Below are 24,171 nucleotides of genomic sequence, written 5' to 3' on the forward strand. Positions count from 1 at the left end.
AAAAGTTTATTTTAACAATTGCTGGTGTATAACCTGAATTAGTAAGGTGTACAATTGCCTACAGAAATGTTTAGTTCTTTATTTGAAGTGTGAAATTTCCTATAAGGTGAAACCAAATTCAGTGCTGCAGTTCACATATTCAGTAGTAAATTTAGAGAAGAGGTGTTCTTTCTATTTCTCTGCTGCTCACAGAATGCTTTTGTGGATATTTAAGCCATCTTGGTAAGATTTGATTCTATGACAATTTTCAGTAGCTCTCATACCAATCTAAGAATGTCCATCTTAAAGAAGTGTAGAAATGTTTTACACCGTTCAGTGCATCAACCAGTCTTTGGTAACTTGTCAGCTGGAATTTTGGTAGGCATTTTCAGTAAGTGAAATGGCTGCTTTAGCAATTTTTTGGAGCTATATTTAATTGTCATTTACTTTAAGCAAGAGGCTTGTGGTTCATTTAGAATTCCTGTGTATTGTGTACACAGAGGTTAAAGGGTTCTGACCCCTGATAATCTGAGGAAGTCACCTGAATTTCTTGAGAGAAAACAAAAGAATATGTTCAACTTGGGAATGCTATGTTTGAAATTTCCTGAATTCCCATTTAAATTTGGCTGTTGGAATAGCTGTAGAAGATTGGATGATCAGAGTATTAAAAACAATTGTTCTCTGAGAGGCCTCACTGGTAGTTGAAGTTGCCCTTGAGGTCTTCAGTTCTAAAATGCAACACTAAACACTCTCAGTATCTTTGTCTCTTTTAGAATAAATCCAGGAGTTTGAGGTGTCTGCAGTCTTGGTTCTGGTTGCTTACTTGTTTGGGTTTTTTTTTGTGAGGAAGCAGGTGCCATTGGTGGTGACATTCTCTCTGCTACACTGTCAGTGTAACAAAATACTGCATCACCTTTGGCCTTGGCTTTGCCCTGCCCTCTTCCCCCTCCTCCCCAGCAGGTCTGCCCTGCTTTGACCAGGGTCTCTGGTGCTGATAACTTCATCTGCTTCAAAACATGGTGTTGAGGGGGAACTTGTCACAGAAATAATTGGTGTAAGGAATCCTAAAGAGCATTTCAGAGTTCATATTGTGGAAGACAGTTGCTGACCCAGCCCTTTGGCTGTAGATACTTTGCTCAAATTGCTTATCCATAGGGTAAAGGGATTAATAAGTAGGGCAACTCTCAATATGTGACTTTTGGGGAGTCGGGAATGTTCTGAAGTTTTGATTCTACCTGCCCCTACAGGAGTAGGTTTTCGCAAACTGTTTCATGCTTCCAGTTTCTCTGACCTTTTTCCAGCTGGTGGAATTCAGAGGTGCTGAGGTCTGTTTAAAAATATTTTCTGACCTAGAGGAGTACAGAAGATTTTTGAGATTTCTCTTAGATTTATTGGGGCACTCTCTCCATCAAGCTTTTGTCTTCATTCATCCAATGGAAAATGCAGATAGAATTTAACTTGATGTGAGCTTCCCTGGGTATATACTCTAAAAGTACTTCCAAAATAAGAAATCTGTGTTTATTTAACGTCAATATTCTTTTCCAGTGCTGTCATAACCTGCTGGAAGGTGCCATAGCACATACTTTAGGCCTGCTGATACAGTTTTCTAGTCAGTGTTGACGGCTTCCTCTGCTAGGAAGAGGAAAATTTTATAGCAAGCAAAGCTGTTAGAAGAAGTCTCTCTTGAATATCCTTGTATTTTTCTTAAGTGTCTACATTTCCCAACTTGCCAAGTCTCTCTCAGCAAGCAGCTTGCTAAACTAGCTTTGTTTAGCCAAGGGGAGCTGCAGTTTGAAACACTAACCCTGTGTCTGCCAGAAGGGGATTTCTTTCACCTGGTAGGGCTGGAGAGCTGCTCCTGAACTCTGCAGGGAGGATGTGAGTCACTTACAGGGATTAAGCAAAGCACGCTTAAGAAAATGGCAAGTCAGCAAAATTTTCTCTTCAGAGCTTCCACAGAGGTAGAGGATGAAGTTGTTTTTATTCAGAGTGAATGTTACAAGTATTTTAAAGCAAGTTAGTGTCCTATCTAAAATCAGGCCTTTTCATGCAAGTAAAACTTCTGAATCTACTGAAACCCCATGGTGTTTAAGGTGCTAAAACGGAACAAAATGAAGAGCTATTACAGCTTTTAAAGGTAGTGTTTCTCCCCCTAATAGACGGGAATCTCCATGGAAAAATCTGCTTGCTTCTGAAAACAGGTTCTATGATTCACTAAACAGGTATCATCCTGTTGGGATTTGAGACTTCCTAATAACCCCTTTGACCAGTTCAGGGTTGGACTTTTTCTACACGGGTTGGTAATCACCACAAGCATCTCCAGGTTCCTCCTCCACATTTTATTTGTCCAGTTGAGCCCACTTTTGCACTGATTAAAAGCAGATGGTGTCAAAGGCAAATTGAGATGGCTTAAGAACTAGGTATGAATTAATATAAAATGCTGGTTTTCTGGCAGTCTCCACCTGCAAAGGTACAAATTCCTGTTGAATACTCCAGGATTTAGTGGACCATTTGCACTGTTCTAAGAAGCAGGCTGTCAAACTCTTAAGTTTAGATACAGAGGAATGGGAATTCATTTTGTGGGTGTGTTTTCACGTCTGCTTTTTGATTAAAGACTTTTTAAGCATAAATTCATGTTTCTACTTGGAACATAGTCACAAATTAGGTAACATGATATGTATTTTTTGCCAGAGATTTAAGTTTCACTTTCTAGTGGTCATAAAGTACTGACATTGAAACTCTTTAGGCTTTGAGAGCTTTCCAGAGGTAAATGTCTTCCAGAGCCCCTCAGAATTACTGAGTCAAATTCCACCTTTGCTTTTCATGAAGGCACTCATTGTGGTGATTACTTAATCTTTTTGTATGAAAAGTTCCCCTTTTAGCTACTTATCTTGGGTGGTGTATTGTGCATGTTGGCATGAATAAGATCTTTCCTTTGCATGCTTGGTCGAAGGTGTGTTAGGGATTGTCAGGCTTGCCTCGCTGTCCTGGTAGGCAATGCTATGAAGAACCACACGGGAGAGCTCTTCAGCCACGTTGGGATTGAATGGCTGGGACGTTTTTATTCACTAAATTTCATTAGTTAATGTTTTCCTCAATGACAACTGCATTCAGGCTGAAATTGGGAAAAAAAAACAACAAACCACAACATACTTTGGGAAGGAACACAGCTAGATTTTCCTGAGATTAGAAATTACCTGTTTTGCTAATTATGGTATTTCAGTGTTTGAATTAAGAATATCTTGCATTTGGGAAAGCAAAAATGCAGTACATTGTCAAGATTAAGGGGCAGCGTTGATAAAGAAGCTTTCCTGTGGAGATTTTTAACAGATAGAAGCAGTAGATAGTTATGGTGGGTAAAACTGACTTTTTGTTCTAAAGATATGACAAAAAAGAAACAATTTGTGTAGAGGTTTTCTTTGAAGTCTTCTTATTAATACATTAAACTCATAAGTAGTTTTAAAAAAATGTTAAAGTGTATTGGTTGGGTTCTTCCATTAAGGCAGGCACTAGGTGCCTGTTAGCAATTGTCAGGAGCTGCATTTAAGAGGATTTTTTCAGTCCTGTTGGATAAATGCTGTCATGCCATAGTGTATGGGAACAGAACCATAGTCAATGGAAATGATCAGAAACTATATATGAACTATCTGAAAAACTCAGCTGTTCTGCCTGGAGTAGGTCAGGGCTCACAATTTCAGGTGTAAACTGCAAGTAACTCTTTAAATACCACGTATCAGATGAAAGGTCTCAGCTGATGGATGTTTTTGAGCAAGGAATTCTTCCATACTGAACTAAGCACTGTAACATGTAAAGAGTTCTGGAAAAGATCCTAAACTGTGGTTTGCCTTCATAGCATTAGTGCACACAGTAGGTTCTCTGGTGGTTGCAAGGTGAATTCTATTTTCCAGCTTCTTTCACTATCACATTATTCAATATTTCATTTTCTGTCTTACTCGGTGGATTGTGTATTTAATTTTGGTGTGTTTCAAGAAGAGTAATTAGCAGTTTCTCTCTGGGAACTTACATTTAAACTGTGTGGACTTAAGCCTTTACAGCTGTGACAATTTAGGTTTGTGATCCCAAGGGAAGACGTATCAAACCAGCATTTTGATGTGTGCACCCTTTTCTGTTGGAGTCACACTTTGTTCTTCAGTTAGCAAGTCAGAACATAGTCCTGTCAGGTTGTAAAAGACAGCAAGACAATTTAGTGTGAGGTTCATTCAGCTCTTACTGAACAAAACCAGTAGAATAGGATAATTTCCTTATGGATAAACTCCTGTCTTGTAAGGGAAGATGCACGAAAGCTCAAGGTAGTAATTGTCTAAAACAAATGAAGAAATGAAGTATTTTTTTCATTCCTGTCTACCTTTGTTGCAGTAAATCAGTCTGCACCCTCATGTAACAAATACAGAAAAATGCAGTGCTAAATTAAGTTCTCCTGTGTAGGAATTTTGAAGGGACACACTGAGTATAGGCCAGGCTATTTTGTTCAGAGATGCCACATACAAGGCCAATGAAATAGGACCCAGCTTAACCTGCTTTATACTCTGCTCTTCCTTAAAATTAGCAGATTATGATAATTCTAAACATCAGGGAAACCCCCTGAGATGAATTGTCAGGAATTTTATCAACAGCTTCTTACTGGCTTGAAGTTTTACAGGTAAGGGATGGAGAATGCTAGCCAAGATGTAAAATGTATTTAAGAACAGCAGAACATTCCTCCCTCTTGGGAGAACTCTTTTGGTATTGCTGCTGTGGACATCCAGGTTTTATCTCTGCTCACAGCTCTAGTAAGTCCATGAGTCTGAATTACCCCTTGAATGAAAGAGGGGATCAGGAAAGAAAATTGGGAAGGCAGGAAACCCCCTTCTTTTGGAATCCTTGTTAAAAAATGCAGGGTGATCTGGGTAAGCAAGTTTTTGATGTCTAAGAGAGTATTTCATAAGCAAATATCAAACATGACATAGTCCAAAACATTAGAACTTCCTCTCAAGTATCACCTGAAAAATCTTGCTGCTGTTACAGTGTTTGCTCTCAGTAGCTTTAAAAAGCAACTTATGGGATAATTGAGGTTGCAGAGGAGTTGGATAGTATTGCTTGGATCTGTCAACCTTTGAAAATCCCCCAGGGTGATTGCTCAGCATTCATACAGTCAGCATGCAGTCATTAGTTAGTGGGAGTGCTTCCTTGGGAGACCCACTTTTGAATGAGCAAGCAGTTTCAAAAGGAAAGTACTTGACATTTGAAGGCATTCAGCCTTTTATGCCCATTATGAAGAAATCAGAAACCACTGACAGTGAAATCTGTCTGCTGCTTTGAAAGTTCTTGTTTTGAACTAATAACTCTTATGGTAATTAATATTTCCAGTGTGTGGAAAACATTCTTGGGTGTTGCTTTCTATTCTGTGTGGTATTTTGGGTCTGCTTGATTTTTCCCATCCTCCCACTCCCAACATTTTTTGGTTTTTGTTCTGATTTTTTACTATGTTTTTGTTGAACAAATGTCAGCAATTTTGACGGGGGAGTTGTATGAATCCTGCAATAAGGAGCAACCAGTAATTCATCAATGTGTTTTTGTGCTGCAGACCAAAATCTACACCAACGGGACAGCCCAGTGCCAACGGAGTACAGTCAGAAGGTCTAGATTATGACAGATTGAAGCAGGTATGTGGATAATGCTTTAAAAAAAGATTGCTATGGAAGTTGGATATAAGGACTTGCAGCTGTCCAATACCAATTTTTAACTGTTTTGTTAGCCAGTTGGAAAGTTAATGATTTAGTAATTGCTAGCCTTTATTTTTGCCCAGGCATTTGTCAGTATTCTTAGGAGTTGGAGCTGTAGGATGGAGGCTTAGACAGCCCCATTCGTTTCTCACAAAGTTCCTGCTATTGCATTAGGCAGCACACACAGGATGGTGTAGACACTGTAGATGGAACTGGGAAATCAATTTGCCTGGAAAACCTTTCATTCTTTTCTCTGTAGCCAAACAAGCAACTTGGGGCAGCTCTAGCAGAACAAATTTTAATATCAGATGTGAGCACCTGTGGTCACAAGTTAGGTGGGGAAGAGCATCCAGGGATTCTGTCTTTTGTGCAGCTCTCCAGTTCAAGAGCAGAGGAATCCTGTGGGAGTTGTGGAGTTGGAGGTGAAGCATCTCCAAGTGATGTTTGGATCAGTGGCTCCACCCTAAGTGGGGAGGGAGATTCTGGTGCAGGCTGCAGCTCTGTGGGTAATTCTAGAGCCGCTTTTACTTGGGTAGCAACTTTTAGTTGCTTCTAGACCATGTCCCCATGTAGTTCTAGAGTGGCTTCTGGCCTGGTGAGTGGTTCTGAAGGAGCTTGGAGGAAAGGATGGAAAAAACAGCAAGCAGGGACAGCACTTCACTCTGTTATCTTCATTCCATCACATTCCACTGGGACTGGGACCTTGATACCTTGATTACATTTCAGTTTTTTCCCCGTAGAATACTTCCTTGGCTTGTGGTGTTTAGTGAGCTCCTTTCTTTGCATTCCACATCACATTTCACTTGTAGCAAAGCTTTCTCATTCTATCCCTTCTCCGCATAAATTCTACAGGAATCGGTTTGTGGCAATTGCAGGGACTGTTTTTTCTGCATTATAACTGCACTAGTAATGTTCTAGGGATGCCTTGGGTTTTGAGGATTAACTTGGAAGCTGAAGGGTGGGTTATGCTTCTCAGAAGGGTTAAGGAAAAACGGGAAGGATTGTAGAGAGAATTCTGGATTTCTCTCCACAGAAATTTACAGGTGGCAAAACAAATCTGCTAATCTGTTATTTATGCTCTGACACATTTTAGGACATTTTAGATGAAATGAGGAAGGAGTTAACGAAATTAAAGGAAGAACTCATTGATGGTAAGTGTTGCTTTGTTCACTGCTGCTGCTTAGGTTTAGAGTAGCTGCAGGTGCTTTAAAATGTAAATACAATGTATTGGTAGCCTGAGAGTTATTTATTGGTAAAAGTAGCTTTGTTCTTTGTCTAGTGGCAAACCACTGGTGCCAGACCTGTTCCAATTGATGTGCTTCAAGGATTTCTTTCCTGAGGGTTTTGTTTTAGTAGAACATTGACACCAATGTGTCTTTTAAGAGTGGTTTAAGTGATGCTGTATTTGAGTGATTTGAAGTTATCCTTAGTATCATGTGGTGGTAGGTGGGTTATTTTTAAATAATGCACAGCTGCTGAGGTATGTAATTCAAAACTAGTAATATTCAGAAGAGAATTGTGCTTCCAGCTTTCAATTACGTCTTTGATCTGTAACATAAGTGTCAAAGAAAAGAAGTCTCACAGTTTCCATTTTCATTTCAACAGAAGCTATTTTTCTATGTAATATTCTGTACTTAAGGGAAATCATTGAGAAAACATAATCCTGAAGGTTTGCCTTTGCCAGGAATTAAGCAAAACTCTGTGTATGATTTACTACCTTGGTGGGCCTTTTATTCTTTTTGGCTTTGTGGAATGTACCAAAACAAAGTGTGGGGAGGAAAAAAATCATATTAATCGAATACCACTGCTGATAAAATATTGCATGTCATCAACTGATGTTGTAGAAAGAACTGGCTGGTTTGGGACTAAGGGGAATGTAGTGCTTTTCCCTATATTTTATCTGTGCTGTACCACAGCCTTTTAGACCTGTAGAGTGCAAACAGGGCCCTGAGGCTGCTCTTAAATAAAAAAAAAATAAAATAAATGAGCCCATACTTACACTCCTTGGAAATTCCAATGGTGGTGATTCCTACAACCTTGCTGGAGGTGGGAACTAAAAATTAAGTTTTGAACATAAATTCTACAGGAAGAAAAAATGTAGTGCCTGGTTGATAATGCCACTTGTCTGAAGCCACATGGGGCTGCTTTAGGGGTTGGTTCTTCATGTTGTGAGAGCAGGGTGAGCCTGCTCTGGGGGGTCAGCTGTATGTTCCAGCTTCCTGCCTAGTAAAGATTACTTTATTTGAGTTGCTAACTGTGTCTCTGTCTCTCTGCAGCTATCAGGCAGGAACTCAGCAAGTCCAATACTGCATAGAAAGACTCGTACTAAGCCGATGTGACTCTTTAACTTGATATAAAACTGACTACGTTTTGTGAGCTGTTAGAAGAAAACGGAGACAGACAGACACTTGGAAGGAGGGAGAAACAACCTATTCTGAAAAGCTTCAGACACATCACTCTGGTGATAATGCTATTCCCCTCCTAGTTTGCAGCTTTTTTCTGACCTTTACAGCAGGGTGGAAAAGACTCTTAAAGTTACTGTAATGATTATGCAGAAATTCCTACATCTATCAGACAAGATCACAGTGCTTTGAAGTCTACTCATGTCAAGATAAAATTGCACATGTTTCAGAATTTGTTGTTAAGACAAAAAAAAAAAAAAACAAAAAACAGGGAAAAGCTTGGGAAGGCTTTTCAGAGAGGTTTTCTTTATTAATGAAGGAGTTAGCAAGTTATACTGTTGTACTTCAAATGTATCTCAGGTTTGTCTTCCTATCATATCTGATATTTCCATGAGTAATTTAAGAGATCAGATGTGTAGAAGTTCGGTTCACGAGACAAGGAACTATTAGAGACGTGTGCTTTTAAAGGGCAATATTTGTAAGTAAGGGTGACCTAGACGGTGATGACATATCAAGATTTTGGAATTTTATGATAGGAAGCCTCTCTAGTTAGCCTTCATGCAATTTTCTAGGAAAATTAAAAAAAAAAAAAAAAAGCAAACACAGTCCAGAGTTTAAAGATGTAGATGCCTTCCTGCATTGTTACGATGCTTTACCAAATCTAAGACTTCGACATAAAGCGAATCAGCAGTCAAATGTAAATCATTAGTATGTTGTAGATTTACAGTAGATTTTGGGGCTTTTTTTAGATTTATGCATGTGGACATTTTGTAATGTAACACAACACAGCCAGCTTTTTAATTAAAAGAAAAATTGCATGTCACAGAGTAGCCTTTTCATTTGTAAGGCTTAATTTATGCCCAGGAAGATGTGGGAAGAGGGAGGGGGAAGGTGACACATTTTTATTACTTTCTACACTTTTTCTTCATCTTACATGCATGTGTAATAATGAGGAAAACATGACTTTTATCAGTAACCATGTTAATGGAACCAGGTACTTGATCCTTTTGTATCTTTTTTCAGTTTTCTATTTGAAATTCAGTAATAACTTCCAGTGATGGTTCTGAAACTCCCAGGTGAACCAAACTCATTTCTCGGTGAGAGAAAAAATGTTGTAGGCATCTGACTTACTGAGGATGCCCCTGTGTGTCTTGTCCTTCACCTTTTCACCATGACCCTCTGCTTCACTCTTTTCTGAGACTCCCTTTTTTTTTTGGTTGTTTAATGAAACAGAACAGCAGTAGTTACCTGAGAACGATCAGGTCACAGTAAATGGCCCCTTCTCCTCCTAATTTATCTACCACCCTCCTTTCCAAAAGAACTCAAAACCAATAAAAAACTCCCACAGCTCCACATGAGACAAACACTGAAAAATAGCAATGATGTGCTATTGGTTTTGCTCAACAATTTCAGCAACATTTTTAGGGGAGGTGATACCTCTCTTTCCCAGGGTTTTCAATCTTACGAGTGTAAGTTTTTTTAAGTTTGTGTTTTAATATGGTAAAGTTCAGTGGAATAAAAATTCTGCAAATTGGCTTTGTAGTGCTTTGGACAAAGAATATGGATCAAAATCTTCCCTTTTCCCTTGCACTGTCCATTTTTCGAAGCCATGTTTGCTTTGGGATCTGTGCCAATCCAGAGGAAAAGTTTACCTACAACTTGTGGAGAGATTTGCTTACAAGTACAGGCAGCTCCATTTGTGGCACAGATGCTTTCAATAGCAGACTGAACACCAAAGCAAAACAGCACTTAACAGCTTCAGAAAGGCTTCAATAGGAAATCTTTTTCCCATTTAAATGTTGTCTGATCTTACAGGTTCAGATTCTAAGGGAAGACAACAGTGGAAATACTGCCTAACTCCATTTATTAATTTTTTTTAATAAAGAGGAGAAACAATATCACCTTTCTGCATGCATTTATTGAAGGCATTAAAAAGAAAAAATCCATAGTAAGCTTGTCAAGTACTGTTTTTCTCAAAACAAGAGGAGGCATTTTCATCTTTGTTGATGTAGCTTTTTGTTTTACACAGACTTTTTGAGCAGTAAGGATGTTTACCCTTGTCAGAAATCACGTTTGATTCGTTTCTAGGAGGGTTCAGGAGTTACCTAGTGGAATAGCATGGATGGCTATAAGTGGTCCAAAATTAAAGGCTGAACTTCTAGATTGTGCAAGGAACTGGCTTATGCACTAAACGTTTTGTGCCTTGGTCTACAATTAACATGATTTCTGTTTAAAAGAAAAAGGAACAGATGTTGTCTTTTTGTGCTGCTTCTACATACATACTTTCTGTAATCCCAACCTGCAGAACTGGTTCTTTCCAGGAAATCAGATTGAATTAAAGATTACTGTAGACATTTCCTGACTTACTGACAGTTGCACCATTTCCAGAGATTTCAGTATTGAAAATGAACTGCAGAAGTTACGATTATTTTGCTTACTGGTGACTAAGTTCTTTAAAAACCATATTGTGGTGGTTCTGTGCTTTTGTACAATGGATGTCTTAAGCTGAGGGCAGTTTAAGGGATCCTTCCTAATGCCAGGAGGGCGTTGCTTTCCTCAACACTGTGATCTGACCTGTGATAAACCTGCACTACAGACAAGTGGCTACCGAGTCAACCGCAAACCAACTGAATGTAAAACCCTTAGTGCTGGTGCTGAAATCTCTTCAGACAGTCATAATGATTTCCAGTTCGTTGTTTTAAAGTTACCAAGTGTCAATCAAAGACTGAAGCTGTTCACTAATGAATGTTGACTTTTCATGCATTTAGGTTTACCTTCTTTTTAGTTTCTCAATTCATTCTCTGCTATTTTTATCATATTGTGTCATTTTAAATTTCTTACATGCTAACGTTTTGTTTGAGCGAATGAAATAAAATTGCAATATATACACGTTGCCACCATTTATTTCTGGAACCTCATAGAAGACTCTCTGAGATTTACTACTCAAAGTCCCCAGATTTTTAATGACTTACTCCTTGATTCCACTTCTCCTTTCTGTTTCTCCATCAGAAGATCCAGTAGAGAACAGTGAAGACTTAACCTTATAAAGAATGTAACTGAAGGGTCTGTGTACATTCATGAACAGTGACTGCTGTACATAAATTAAAATTAATTTCAAATGTATGATGTGATTTACATTCTCACATGGTATATACACACTTTGGTCTCTGTATCCATGGAGGGAGAAGGAAAGACTGGGTGGGAAGTAATTGCAGTCAGTCTGACTTCTTCTCTTGCTGCTTTTATGTTCATGACTTATTTTCAATACTGGTAATAAAGCAAACCTACCACAGCAGATCATTAGAGGTTTCTGTGCACTAAGGACAGTTTCCTCAATTTATCTTACAGCAGAATACTGAGCAGAGCTGTTCAAATGTCCTTGACTTGACATCCTGAAGCTGTACTTTGCTGCTGCTGTTGTTTGGCAAACCTTGGTTCCAGTGCTAAGTTTGGCACCAACCTTAATAAGTTATAAAGGTTTGGAGTTTTTTAAATAAAATTATCACTAGATTCTGAAATGGTCTGCTGTTCTTGGGGCAGTGCTTAGGCACCAAATGTGGGCATTTCTGATTTAAATTTCCTAAAAGTGTCACCAACTCAGTCCATCAATGTCAAAAGATGAAAGGTAGCTACTTTTTAAAGGTGTGTGTATTAAAAGGTAGGGAGATGGTCTGTGGTTGATCAAAGTGGGGATTGTCATGGGCTCTTCAAAATGTTTAATTAGGCTCCATTCCAGTGCTGAATATTACTTGCCAGTGTCTTTTACATCTAGTCATCAAAGAAAATGCAAAATCAAGAAGATTCCCTCAGTTTTCAGTAGGTGCACAAGATGGGAAGCAAGAAAAATTTGCCCCATACTGGCTTTTTACCAAAGATTAACAATTCCTTTTGAAGCTGTAAAATTTTCTTGATTCTGTAGGCTGTTGTTGGGCAGGAGGTGATGGAGAGAAGGTAAAAAGGGAGAAGTCGGTGATTTTGGAGGAACTGGGGCCACTTCAAAGTTTTTGAAGAATTGGCTAAAGATCACTTACATTGTTTGTCTTACAGGATGGTTTTGGGAAATGAGGCTTCTTTTACATGCTACCTGAAAGTCTTAAGGGAGAGAGGAGTAGTATATTAAATCAGTACTGTCACAGCAGGTATTTGCACATTCAGAAGAGCATGTTTTTAAGTCAGCTTCTTTGAGGGCCTACCAGGAATTAATATTTATTTTAACACAGTGGAAATGGTCATCTGAGAATGTTGAAATTGATACATCAGGAGATATATTCAAGTTGGTCTAGGTTTATAATCTCAATTAAAAACATATGCAATAGAAACTGATGTAATTTTCTGAGATATGGCAGAGGAGGGGTGGTTCTGGATGTTGGAAAAGCTCAGGCAAACCTTACAGCATTTTCATTGCACAGGGCCTTCCTTGGGTAGCTGGTTATCACAATGATGCTGAAAGTCAAAGAGCTTTGGAAATTGCCTCCCTTTTATAACTGGATCCCAGTTGAACTGTGTCATTATATAACTCTGTTTTCTAACATTTTAAGTTGTAGAGCTCGGTGTCCTGGATCTTAGTGAGTATTATTCTCATATCCTACTGATAAACTGTTCCATGCAGAAGATGTGGAGCAGCTGCTGCAGCTGGGCTGTGCTGCTGCTCTGGCTGTGGCAGCTGCAAGCTGACATCTTCTCTGAGATGCATAATTTTGCCATTATTGTTACTCAGTGGTGGGCACCACCTTTTCCTCCCTTCTCAGCCTGTTTTAGAGCTGTCACCTGCGTGACATTTTCACTTCTCTTTGTGACTGCAGGTCTCTCCCTCAGCTGCTCAAGCACAGTAGAGTTGGAAGGGATCTCCCATCATCATCTGATGTTTACCATCTGTAATGTAACTTTTTATCACCAACCAGCTGGAACCACTTAAGTCCCCAGCTATTCCCTGAACAACATCAACTCAGCAATAAAGTTGTCTGTGCTAATGTGCTCTAAGTGTGCTGAACTGCTTTTCCTTGCAGAGTCTCTGGGAATTGTCCTGCTGACACAGGCAGAGGAAAAGAAAAAAGTAGTGAGGAAGTGGGTACAGGAAGAGAAAGTGTAGGGGATTCTGGACGTGTTTAGGCTGCCTGCAGGGAAGGATGCTGCTGGAATGAACAGGGCTGCAGGAGGCTTGAAAATACCAACAGCTTTTAAACCTACTCTGGATGCTGATGGAATCCACAAATTGATATAGTCAGGAGGGGTGGCTTTCTGGGTAGTCTGAAGGCTGCTTGCCCATCAGTAGGGCTGGGAAGTAAAGAAAAAAATTACCTTTATGTTGAAGGTAAATTTTTTGCTACTTGACCTTTTTTTTCCCCAGTCCTGTTATTGTGAAGCCCGTTAGACCCCACATAGCTCAGTAAGCCCTGTGATGCTGCAGAACCAGCCCCAAAAGCCTCCCTGAGGAAAAGGGGGGTGCAGACACATTCATAAATGCCTCCTGACTGGATCTAGGGATGTCTGTCAATGCCAGGAAGCCTTGTGCTTGGAGAAGTTGAGAAACAGAATTTTCCATGGCTTTTAGGCTGAAAATTTTCTTTCTGCCAGTGCCAGACTATTCAGCTTCAAAGGTGAGCATCAAAAACAAGCTCAGTAATCTTTGCTCCACTAATGACAGAAGAACTCTGCTTGGCTCTCGGTTCCACAGGTTCCCACTGCAATGTTAAGTTAAGCTGAGAGGGGGCCAAAGAGTCCAGTGCTGATGGAGTTGGTTCATCAAGGAGTTTATGGGGTAAGTGAAAAATCCTTACCTGTGTTCAGAGTGAGTGAAGACAGAAATGCAGCCAGTGTTTGGATTCTCAGAGGTGAGAACCTTTTTATAGCGTATTCTTACTTTCATTCTTATTATGGAGGTGAATGTCTCAGTCACAGAACCAGTCTATTTGTTACTCCTTCCAAAAGTGACCTAAGTAGGAGTGAGGCACGCAGAAAACTGAGATTGGCTGTTCTGTGACTTAATGAAGTGAGGAGGAGGTGACCACCGTGCCCAGGAACAATGGGAGGCCGAGGAGCTTAGTCCTGTTGGTCACTGGAAGTTCAGGGACATGGGAGGGGCAGTGCCTAATGAATGCTGTGTCCCCAGAGGGAGAGTGCAGTCAGCCGTGGATGCACAGGTTCAGATTTTGTCTGATGATCAGGAGGCCTTAGTCCAGCACAGAAAGGAAATCCACTGCTAGTCGCCTTTTTTCGTTTGTCTTCGCCCTAAAGCCTGTTACTGCTTTGTTGAGGAAGTGATACTCAACAAAGCTAGAGATTGGGGTATCTCCCTCACCTGGCAGCTCAGTGTGTGCTTGAGACATTTTGAGACCTTTTTGGAGGCAGCGTTGCTGAGTGAGGCCTTAAGATTTGCTTGGGTTGTTCCGTTCCATGGGGGGAAATAAAATCTTTCAGAGATTTAAATGCTCTTCTCAGGTACTCTGGAGTCAGGAGAGCTTTTGTGAAGCTGTAGTGGCAAACTTCCACCAGATCCTCGCAAGCCCACACAGTTTTCAAACTACAAGGAAGGGGAGCATACTGCACACCAGTGACAGCTTTCTACTACTCTTAATTACTTAAAAAAAAAAAAATAAAAGCAGTCTTTGAGGACTTCTAAAAAATAACTTGCAAGCTGAAAACATGGCAGTTCTGCAATTTATTGGTTAGCTTAGGGATGGATTGGGGTACTGCACCCTCAGGGTAAATAGGTAGAGAAGTCGCAAATCCACAGCAGTGGTAGGCAAATGAGAGGACTCCAGAAGAGAGGGGCTCTGACAGCCAAAAATGCAAATTCCTTCATTGAAAATGAAGGAACAGAGATGCAAAATGCTTCAAAGATGGTGGCCCACTTAGCATGGTCAAAACAATTAATGTTGATTTGGACATCTGGGTTTTGTGTGCTTCCAAGCATTGTGTGTGAGGAAAACCAGAGGAGAATAAGAGAAGGAATGAGAACTTCAAAATTACTGCAATTTCTTGCTGCATTTCTTTTCACTTTTATGCCTTTCTTTTTTCATTAGAGGTGAACTACATAACCATGGTAATGCTTTTTACATATTAGACTAGCATAAAGGAGATGAGTTCAGGTCTGGAGGCAGAGCCTGGCAGGGGCATAGCTTGGGGCTGAGCACTGCAGGATCCAGCACAGCCTGGCCCTGAAGCCCTGAGCACCACCAGGAAATCTGGGCTTTTTCATTGTGCAATGATTACATTTTATGTATCTGCTGAAGGACAGCTTCATGGCCATGAAGTCATTGCTCTTCCTCGGTGTCAGCCTGCAACCTTTAGAGCAAATAAGTCAATAAAAAGACCAAATTTACTTTCTATGTTACTCTAAAGGCGAAATGGTTTGTGCTTTTGTTTGCTGGACCCAAATTATGAAGATTTCCCTGTGTAACTCTCGGCTATCAGAAAGAAAAACTGCACATGTTCAAGCCCTGAGTATGCTCAGCTTCTCTGAAGTCAATACTAGTTTGGGCTTTTTTAGTCTGAAATGTTCCCAGCCATCAGACATAATTGTCTTGTTGTTACTACTACCTAGTAAATACTGCCCAGCATTTTTTATGCATCTGTGAAAAATATTTTAAGCAAATAAAATAGAACATGAATTGCAGGAAATGGCACCTTTTTATTTTTCCTGGTAATCTGCTGAATAGCTGAGGAAGAGATACTGGATAAATAAATAGGAATTACTGACAAGTCAGGGTTCCTTTTTGAGCAAGGAGCTGGATGGCATCTCCAGCTGGGGCAGTTTGGAGCTGGCATTGCAGGGGGATGCAGCCATTGCAGGCCTTGAGGGATTTTTGAGCTCTGCTACTGAGTTTCACTAGCACTGAATTTGCAACAGGTAAGGGAGAATCCTTTTTAGAGAGAAGATCCTCACTAGAATTTTTTGTAAAGGCTACAGGTTTGCTTTCAAGGGAATGAAAATAAAAATGCTCCCATTGCAAGGTTTTCTCAGAGGGGATTTTTCATGTTGTTTGCCAAGGCTAATGCTCCCAGAGGAAACCTTCACTCAAGTGCTGCACAGATGCATCACAGCCAGACTGAGATTCTTTATTGCAAACTATGACTTAGAAACAGTCTTTTTGTATTTTGTGAACTTCATATAGGTTTCATGTTCCAGTTAATTTCAGTTCTTCCTCTTGAAAATACCCTTTGGAGCAACTGAAGCATCACTGAACTGTTAATGGGACTGTTTCCTTCCAAATCTGGAGAACAATCTCCAGGGTGATTTTAGTCTTGAAACAGCTTCAGAAGAGGCAGGGGGTGACTGCTCAGGCTGTTCATGGTCTTTTAAATCTTAAATTCATCATTAAAGGTAAGCACATGGATATAGATACATGCTTTTCCTTCAGGCTTCCTAAATCTTCTCCCTCATCATCCTCTCACTTGCCTGTTGAGAAGGTTTTTTTCAGCTCCTGGCAGAGCCTGAGCTGTGTTTTGCCTCCCTTGTTTCTCTTGGGGTTTATTACTCTCTCCATTAGCAGTAGTAGTACTATCAATTATTATACTGTTCTTATATCAGCCCGTGAATTTGGGGTTTATTACATTTTTTTTCCTGATTCTCCTCCTCATCCCACTAGGGGAAGAATACAGTGGGCCCATTAGGAGAAAATGTTCTGTGCATGATCTCTGTTCCCAAATACACAAGATTCTGTTTAAAATGAAAAACTGATCAAAGATCTTTCCAAGGTCTCAGGATATAATGGGATTGATGACATGGCAGTCTGTGTGGGATACAGAGACAAAAGGATCACTGACAGTGTTGGACCAAGAGAGGAATAAGGAAAATATCATATATTTTTCTTTTCTTACAAGAAATTATTAATGTCACTGGAGCTTCACAGCCTCTCTGTCTTGTGGTGTGCTTTTCATAGAAAAGAGTGGAAATGAGTGGAGATTCCCTGCATGACCCATCCATACTCACATTTCTGTTACATTTGTCCAAAGAAAGCCCCTGCAAGAACACAAAGTAGATTGTGGCAATAGAGAGATTTTGATTAGAGGATCTGATTCTTTCGTTCTCATTCAAAACCAAAGCTTTGCTTGTGTGAGGACTACAATTTAAAAGGAATTTTCCATACTCAGGTTAAATATTCCCAGCAAACTACATAGGGAATATCATAAGAAACTTGTGGTGTTTCCACTCCTTGCATCAGCATCTGTTATTTTCTTAGTCTAGCAAAGCAATTTAATTCTTGATAGTCTTTTCCTCCATAAATCTGAACTTTTACCTAAGCCCACAATTTTCACAATTTCAAGTGCAGAAAAAAAAAAAGACACAGATGAGAGAACTCGGTGTCTGTGGGCAGCCAGATGTTCTCAGTGTGTTTAGTCTGCTTTGCCCATGGACCAGAATTTATATTGAGCATGCACAGATACTGTGTCATGTTTCAAAAGGACTGTTAAAAGTATGATGGTAGGGCACCATCAAACACCAATAGTTGTTGGGGGAAAAAAGTAAAAGCTGCATTTGCTGCTTCAGTTCTGCCAAATACACAGTTGGTGCACTTTAGTGATGGCTTTGTTCAAATGCATTCATTCTTCTAAGGGATTTTATTAAATTATTCCTCTGGGGGGTTTTTTTTTGTTTGTTTTACTCCAGTGACTGAGTGGGTCTGGACCCACTAATAATCACCCAGTAAAAAACTATGCATTTTATCTTCTAGCACAAACCCGAGAGTGATACTTCTACATTTCTGAGGGGCTGACCCCAAAACCTGCTGCTAAAATTTCAAGAGAAAAAGAAAGAAAAGGAAATGTTTCTGTGGTTTGAGTTATTTCCTGCCACAAGGCAACATCTTTGTGTGCCACAAACACACAGTTAATCCAAGTTAGCAGAAAATTGTCTTGTGAGCTCCTCACCCTGCCCATGTGTTCAGAATAGAGATGTACAGGTGGTACCATCCCATGGCCAGCGGAGTTGGAGGCTGCAAGGGCAAAATGCTTTGGGGAGTTGGTAAAGTGAGAGTTGTTGCTGACAGGAAATATTATTTGTTAGGTGAATGTTGGTGCTGCTATGCAGGGGGATGTACTGGGAGGTTGCACCTTGCTGCAGGACAGATGCCATCTTCATCTGCCTAAAAGTCTGATCTGACCATGGAGAGATGGAGGAGTAACTCGGGAGTGGTGCTGAGGGAGAGGGGACATCCTCTTTTCCTGTGACTGGAAGAAAGCATCTTGGGAACAGGAAAAGTCACAAGCTGTAGATGCCAAGGATTGTGCTGGCAGCCCTAAAGGAAACCTACGGCTCCAGGAGGGACTGGCACCATCTCAGCTTTTCCATGCTGGTTAGGTCTCCAACTCTAAACTGCCCAGCCTAAACAAAGCAGCATCTCCAGATGATGAAGGCTTCATCCCTCTCAGGCTGTGGCTTGACAATAAGGGACCTTATTTGCTCAAGAAGGCCTTTGGGCTCTTTTTTATGTCAAGGGATTTGTTCCAGTTCCCTGACTGCTGTGCTGGCAGTGGGTGGTCTGGGTGCTGTTGTAAGGAGTTTTTAATCATTTAACTTGAGATCAGTGAGATTATGAAGGAAAAGAGGCTCATTACACACAGAGTGGACTCCTGTGGATGCACCTGCAGAGAAATTCCCTTCTGAAAAATCCAGGAGCCTGGGGTAGAATCTTCTGCTGGGAGGTGAGTGCCTCTCTCCTGTGTCCCTCTCCACAGCTTTCAGAAGCTGGTAGACTCCCTCAGTTCAGAGGATGTCCAGGAACTGTGTGGACACCTTGTTGTTTAAGGGTCTGTCTTGTTCCTATTCCCCTCTTTAAGGTGGGTTTTCTCACCTTCCTGTACTCACCACCTCTCTCCTCAGCAGCAGTGATCCCTCAATCATTGCTCTGCAATTTGCAGGTCCACCTCCACATCAACCAGTCTTTGTTACAGCACATGACCCACCACACCTGATCTCCCCCACCGCCTCTGCACCCACGAGTTTCATTTAAAAACAAAGCCAAGGTGCTGCTGCAGCTGGGGGAGGCTGGGGTGTGGTGATTCCTGCCTGGCTGCTGGAGTCAGCTGCTGCCTGGATAAGTCACAGGCCACCACTGCCAAGCTCCACACGATGTTTTGAGCCTTATCAAGGCTTCTCAGGCTGCTGAGCTGGCAGCAAGGCAAGAGTGTTCCAGCAGCTGGACTGCTCCTGTCACTGAGTGTCTGTCTCCAGCGAATGTAGGCCAAGAAAAGCAGATGGGTTCTTCCACCACTCTCCCATAACCTCTTCAGGGACAGATGTGCATTGTTTAGACAGTTTACTGGCAGAATCAGTGCTGCTCTTTCCTGCTCTGAGCAGTGTCAGCATGGCCAGAGACAGAGCTTCAGCAGGAAAATGCTGCAGCACAGGTGGAACCTGATCTTCCCCAGAGGTGGCTGCTGGTGCCTGCTGATCGCTGGATTTCCATGTGTGTGCCTGGCCAGGTTTCTTGTATCAAGAACAAACAATTCACAGTGAAACTTCAGAAAGAATCTCACAAAAAACCCAAACCCTTTCCTAGTCTCTTCCTTATGGAAGGAGCTGAGAGACAGGGTGGGATACTTGGGATGTCCTGAGCAGGACCAGGAGCTGGACTCAGTGATCCTGATGGATGCCTTCCAACTCAGCTTATTCCATGGTTCTGTGACACTTCAGGCTGCCTGGGCACCAGCAGGTCTCTGAGGATTCGGGCAGCACAAACTGTAGGCAGGATGCTCCAAGTGTGGCTGTTCCTCAAGGTTTCTGTTGTGTCCCTCATCATCCACCTTGCATCTGCCAGAGAGGCTTAAATGCAGTGACCAGCATCTGTCATGTCCAGTCTTTCTGATGCACCTTCACTCTTTGCCATGCTGTGTTTTCTACACCAACCCCAAAAGAACTCAGTTCCTCAAGATGGGAAGACAGTGATACAGGTGTTTTTTTCCAATCACCAGCTTTTGATGTAAGCAATTCTGGAAAGCTGCTGGGTAGGTACCACGATGTACCAAGTAACAAAAAGTCCTAATCTTGACTGTTTTGTGTTTCATAACAAATTTCCTGCAGTGGCATCTGCTGGCAAGGTTACCAGCTGCAGCGTTTGCAGTGATATGATGCAGGGTGGGACTGCTGGGTGTTAGCACAGGCACTAAGGAATGTTCTGCTGACCTATTTAAAATGTTATATCAAGGACAGCTAAAGCTCTGAGGGAGCAGGCCTGACCTTACAGCTGACCTTGTTTTGAGAGGAAGGTTAGATGAGACCTGGGTTTGTTCCAGCTGGAAATTCCCTGCAATCCACTTTACAAGTTTGATTCTTTGCTTTCAATATCATGGAATAAAACCCACTGATTCTTATTTACTTTAAGGATTTGCTTTCCTTGAATCAGTGTCAGTCCTGGACCAGCTCAGCCCAGCCAAAGTCACTTTTCCTTGATGTCTGTCACAAATGAAAAATGGCAGATGTGTTTCCCTAGTCAGGCTGCTTAATTTCAATGTTCCTCACTGGGATACTGTCCAAGGAAGGAATATGTCCCAGGACAAGAGCAATGCAAGCAAGAGGAGGGACTGAAGGGCCCTGAGCACGTCTCCAGCTGTGTGAGTGTTTCCCTGGCACTCATCCAGATGTGTGCAGCCCCTCTGAGGTCATCTTGAGTCGCTGACGCAGATGTGCGGAAGAGAGAACGGATGTCATGAAAAATCACACTTGAATTAAGATTGCTGTGAAAACCCATCAAACACAGTGCAAGCTTAGGGAGTTGTCCTTCACCACTAGGGACAGACCTTGTTTTAAATGCTGAAAGAAGTTACTTCAGAGACAAATATTCAGTGATTTGAACTGAACAAGAAAAACTCTGCTTTATTCACCCCCAAGGCTCCCCACCAGAAAAGCTACAGAGTCAATTGAATCTCACACGTCATGTGAAAGAGCACAGCATCTGCTTTTAAAGCAGAAGGGACTCACTACTCTCCAGGTGATGTAAAAAGATTCATTTGATGCATTCAGTTTGGTTAGGATCTCTTCATATGCAAAATTACTGGTAAATGAGAAACAATTATAATAGAAACTTAAAAATTATTGTAGCTCATTTTATTGTATAATTCAAAGCAGTAGTCTGGTACTGCTGTCTTTGAAGACCCAAATTATATGTTTGGTTTCAAGCTGCATATTTAATCTAAAATGGCATCAAAAATATTTTTAAAGTAAGTAATTATAATAGTAGTGTATATATATAATTACAAAAAGAAAGGGGGTGGGGGAAAGCAATGATCTGAAAAATTTAACTCCGCATAGTAGACCAAGACACAGATGCTCTTTGGGTTCAGTGTTTCAGATCTCTATAGAAAATATCTACCTATGTTTTATAATTATATAGTGAAACACAAAATTAACTAGATGAGCCTACTGTTGTACTGCATAACAATAGCCTTCACCTTTTTTCTGTGGGGTTTCAAGAGTCATTTGTACATATAACTTATCCTCTATAGCAAGAAACGAGAGAAATGACAGAGCAAAGCACTGCTGGACCTTTATGAAGCCTACTGTGCTCTGCAAACCAAATTGTTTTTGATGTTATGTTTCAGAGGTGCAACAGCATAAATCCAGCACAACTCCGATTATTTTAATAGAGAGCAATTTTTGTCTGAGCAGTGTCTGAGGTTTTCATTTAGGCAACTCAACAGGACCGATGCTGTGATACAGTATGTTACACTTCGGGAACGCTACAACAGGATCTGTTCAGGAAAAGAGAAGAACAAAAGGCATAAAGCAGCTTAACGCTGACCTAAATAATCCAATATATTCCTTCTTAAAAACTCTTGCCCTGCCATCTGGGAGGCCGATTCCCGACAGATTACTGAAACGCGCTGCTGCTTGGAAAGCCGCTCGCTGCAGGGCGAGCGCGACAGAGCGAAAGCAGCGGGAGCCACCGGAGGCGCAGGGACCGGCGCTGCCATCGGCCACAGCGCCAAAACAATCCAACAAAAACCCGAGCAAAGCCCCCGGCTCTTGCCCCGCACCTCCCAGGTGCCAGCAGCTTGTCCTGGGGGCCAGCGAGGGCCGGAGCAAGCGGGGAGCCGCGCCGCGGGCCGGGCGTGCCGGGGCCAGAGCTCACTGCGTGCCGGGGCCAGAGCTCATTGCGTGCCGGGGCCAGAGCTCACTGCGTGCCGGGGCCAGAGCTCACTGCCTGCCGGGGCCAGAGCTCACTGCGTGCCGGGGCCAGAGCTCATTGCCTGCCGGGGCCAGAGCTCATTGCGTGCCGGGGCCAGAGCTCATTGCGTGCCGGGGCCAGAGCTCACTGCCTGCCGGGGCCAGAGCTCATTGCCTGCCGGGGCCAGAGCTCACTGCCTGCCGGGGCCAGAGCTCACTGCCTGCCGGGGCCAGAGCTCACTGCCTGCCGGGGCCAGAGCTCATTGCGTGCCGGGGCCAGAGCTCACTGCCTGCCGGGGCCAGAGCTCACTGCCTGCCGGGGCCAGAGCTCACTGCCTGCCGGGGCCAGAGCTCATTGCGTGCCGGGGCCAGAGCTCATTGCCTGCCGGGCCCCGCTGCGAGCCCTGCCCGGAGCTCTCGGAGCCTCTCGGAGCCGCGGCCGCGGCTTCCACACTCATCGTCCTCCGGCTTTCCAGCAGAAAAGCCCTCCTCGCTAATCCGTGTGCTGGGGAACAGGCTCTCGGCTCCCGCAGCCCGGCAGCCCACGGGGAGAAATGGGTGGGGAGTGCCGGAGGTACAGCTGGTGCTGTACCTCAGCTTAGCTGTGCTTCGGTCCTGTGTCTGACCTTCCTGCCCTGGTTATTCCAATTATAGGAATCTGAATACGTGACAGTGGCGTGCGTGCTGTTTATTTTGGGGAAGCGGAGGAAAGTAAGCAGTAAATGACCATACTAGAGGTGTACCTGCACCCAGAAAATCAGAGAAACTAGCCTCTGTTCCTTTTTTCTAAGACAGGTTCTTCTAGAACTGATACTGCTCTGCTGCATGTTTGTCTAGAAGTATCCCACTGTAAGTGGGATACAATAAAACCTGGGAAGCTCTGGGGTTTAGATTTTAAGCTTATCTCACCCTAAAATCAAAATATGCACAAGTGCTACAAGTGCAGCTGATGAAGCCACAGGTGTCATGTTAAAGGGATGTTACTGCTTTTTCATGTGTAGCTTCCTGTATGTTAAGACTTTTGATTTTCTGAATACTGTCAATGCTTTAAAAATCTCTTACAAAATATAAATTTCAGTAATCAAAATTTAAATCATCATTCTTGTCCCCTGAGTCTAAGGTTTAATCAGAATGATTCCTGCATTTTTGCCTAGCAACACAAAAACCTTCTAGAAAAAAAATTTACTCCTGAATATTTCCAGAACTTTATATAAATCCACATTTTAAAATATTTCTAGTGCAGCTGAGGTCTGAAGTGATCTAGCTCTATTCCATACATGAAGCAGTGAGGTGTGTGTGTGTCTGTTGGTAGTCTGAATTGGAGCTAGCCCTGAATGTATAGATTTTAGCTGAGATTGAACTCGAATTAAAAGAAATGCCAGTTTGATTCCCTCCTATCTGAGTTGATCTTTCTATTCCTTGAAGCACATTTCAATAACTCTCTTGTTATCCTCCTCTGAGATCCCGTATGCTATTATTGTTCTTATCTATACCTTCCCTTGATTATGGCACTGTCCTCTGAGCCTGTCATCGCTGTGGCTGCCTCATAATGCCTGCAATTATTGCTCCGTGGGCTGCCAGAGCCACTAATGATGCTGTGTTGGCTGTTGGTGCTGCGGGAGGCGAGGGCTGCGTGCTCACGCTGCAGAACGCGCTGGGAGCTGGAGCACGGCTGGGAGAGCAATGTAGGTCACAGCGATGTCAGGATCTCCTTGTGGGGGCACCGATGGTGCCGGGGGGGTTGCATCAGGTTCACAACAACTGATTCCCTTGGAGTCTCCTGGGCTTTCAAAAGGAGCAGGCTCTTGTATGTTTATGCTGTACCTTTTGATTTGTGCAGCACCCGCAGCTTCTGCTGAGATCTGCTCCCTCCGGGTCCTCAAGGTTGGTGTTTTCATGCACTCTCTCCAGATAAAAATTCATCTACTTGTTCAAAGCATGCTGTTCTGAGCTGGATGCTGTT

General features: G+C 42.2%; 1 protein-coding gene across 7 annotated transcripts in view; it reads left to right on the forward strand.

The window, feature by feature from the left end:
* ENAH (ENAH actin regulator) overlaps positions 1-11,622 on the forward strand; it is a 90,388-nt gene extending 78,766 nt beyond the window's left edge. For 5 of the 7 annotated variants that reach the window (XM_085575908.1, XM_085575910.1, XM_085575911.1 and 2 more), the window contains 4 exons: positions 2,139-2,201; positions 5,564-5,642; positions 6,796-6,853; positions 7,979-11,622. In XM_085575908.1, the coding sequence (XP_085432034.1) occupies positions 2,139-2,201; positions 5,564-5,642; positions 6,796-6,853; positions 7,979-8,016 (238 nt within the window). In that variant the 3' untranslated portion in view covers positions 8,017-11,622. The remainder of the gene's footprint in view (positions 1-2,138; positions 2,202-5,563; positions 5,643-6,795; positions 6,854-7,978) is intronic. The other 2 variants (XM_021543307.3, XM_077781915.2) reach the window with 1 other exon arrangement.
* The last annotated feature ends 12,549 nt before the right edge of the window (positions 11,623-24,171 follow it).

Source organism: Lonchura striata, chromosome 3 (assembly GCF_050655825.1).
Source record: "Lonchura striata isolate lonStrDom1 chromosome 3, ASM5065582v1, whole genome shotgun sequence".
Lineage (NCBI taxonomy): Eukaryota > Metazoa > Chordata > Aves > Passeriformes > Estrildidae > Lonchura > Lonchura striata.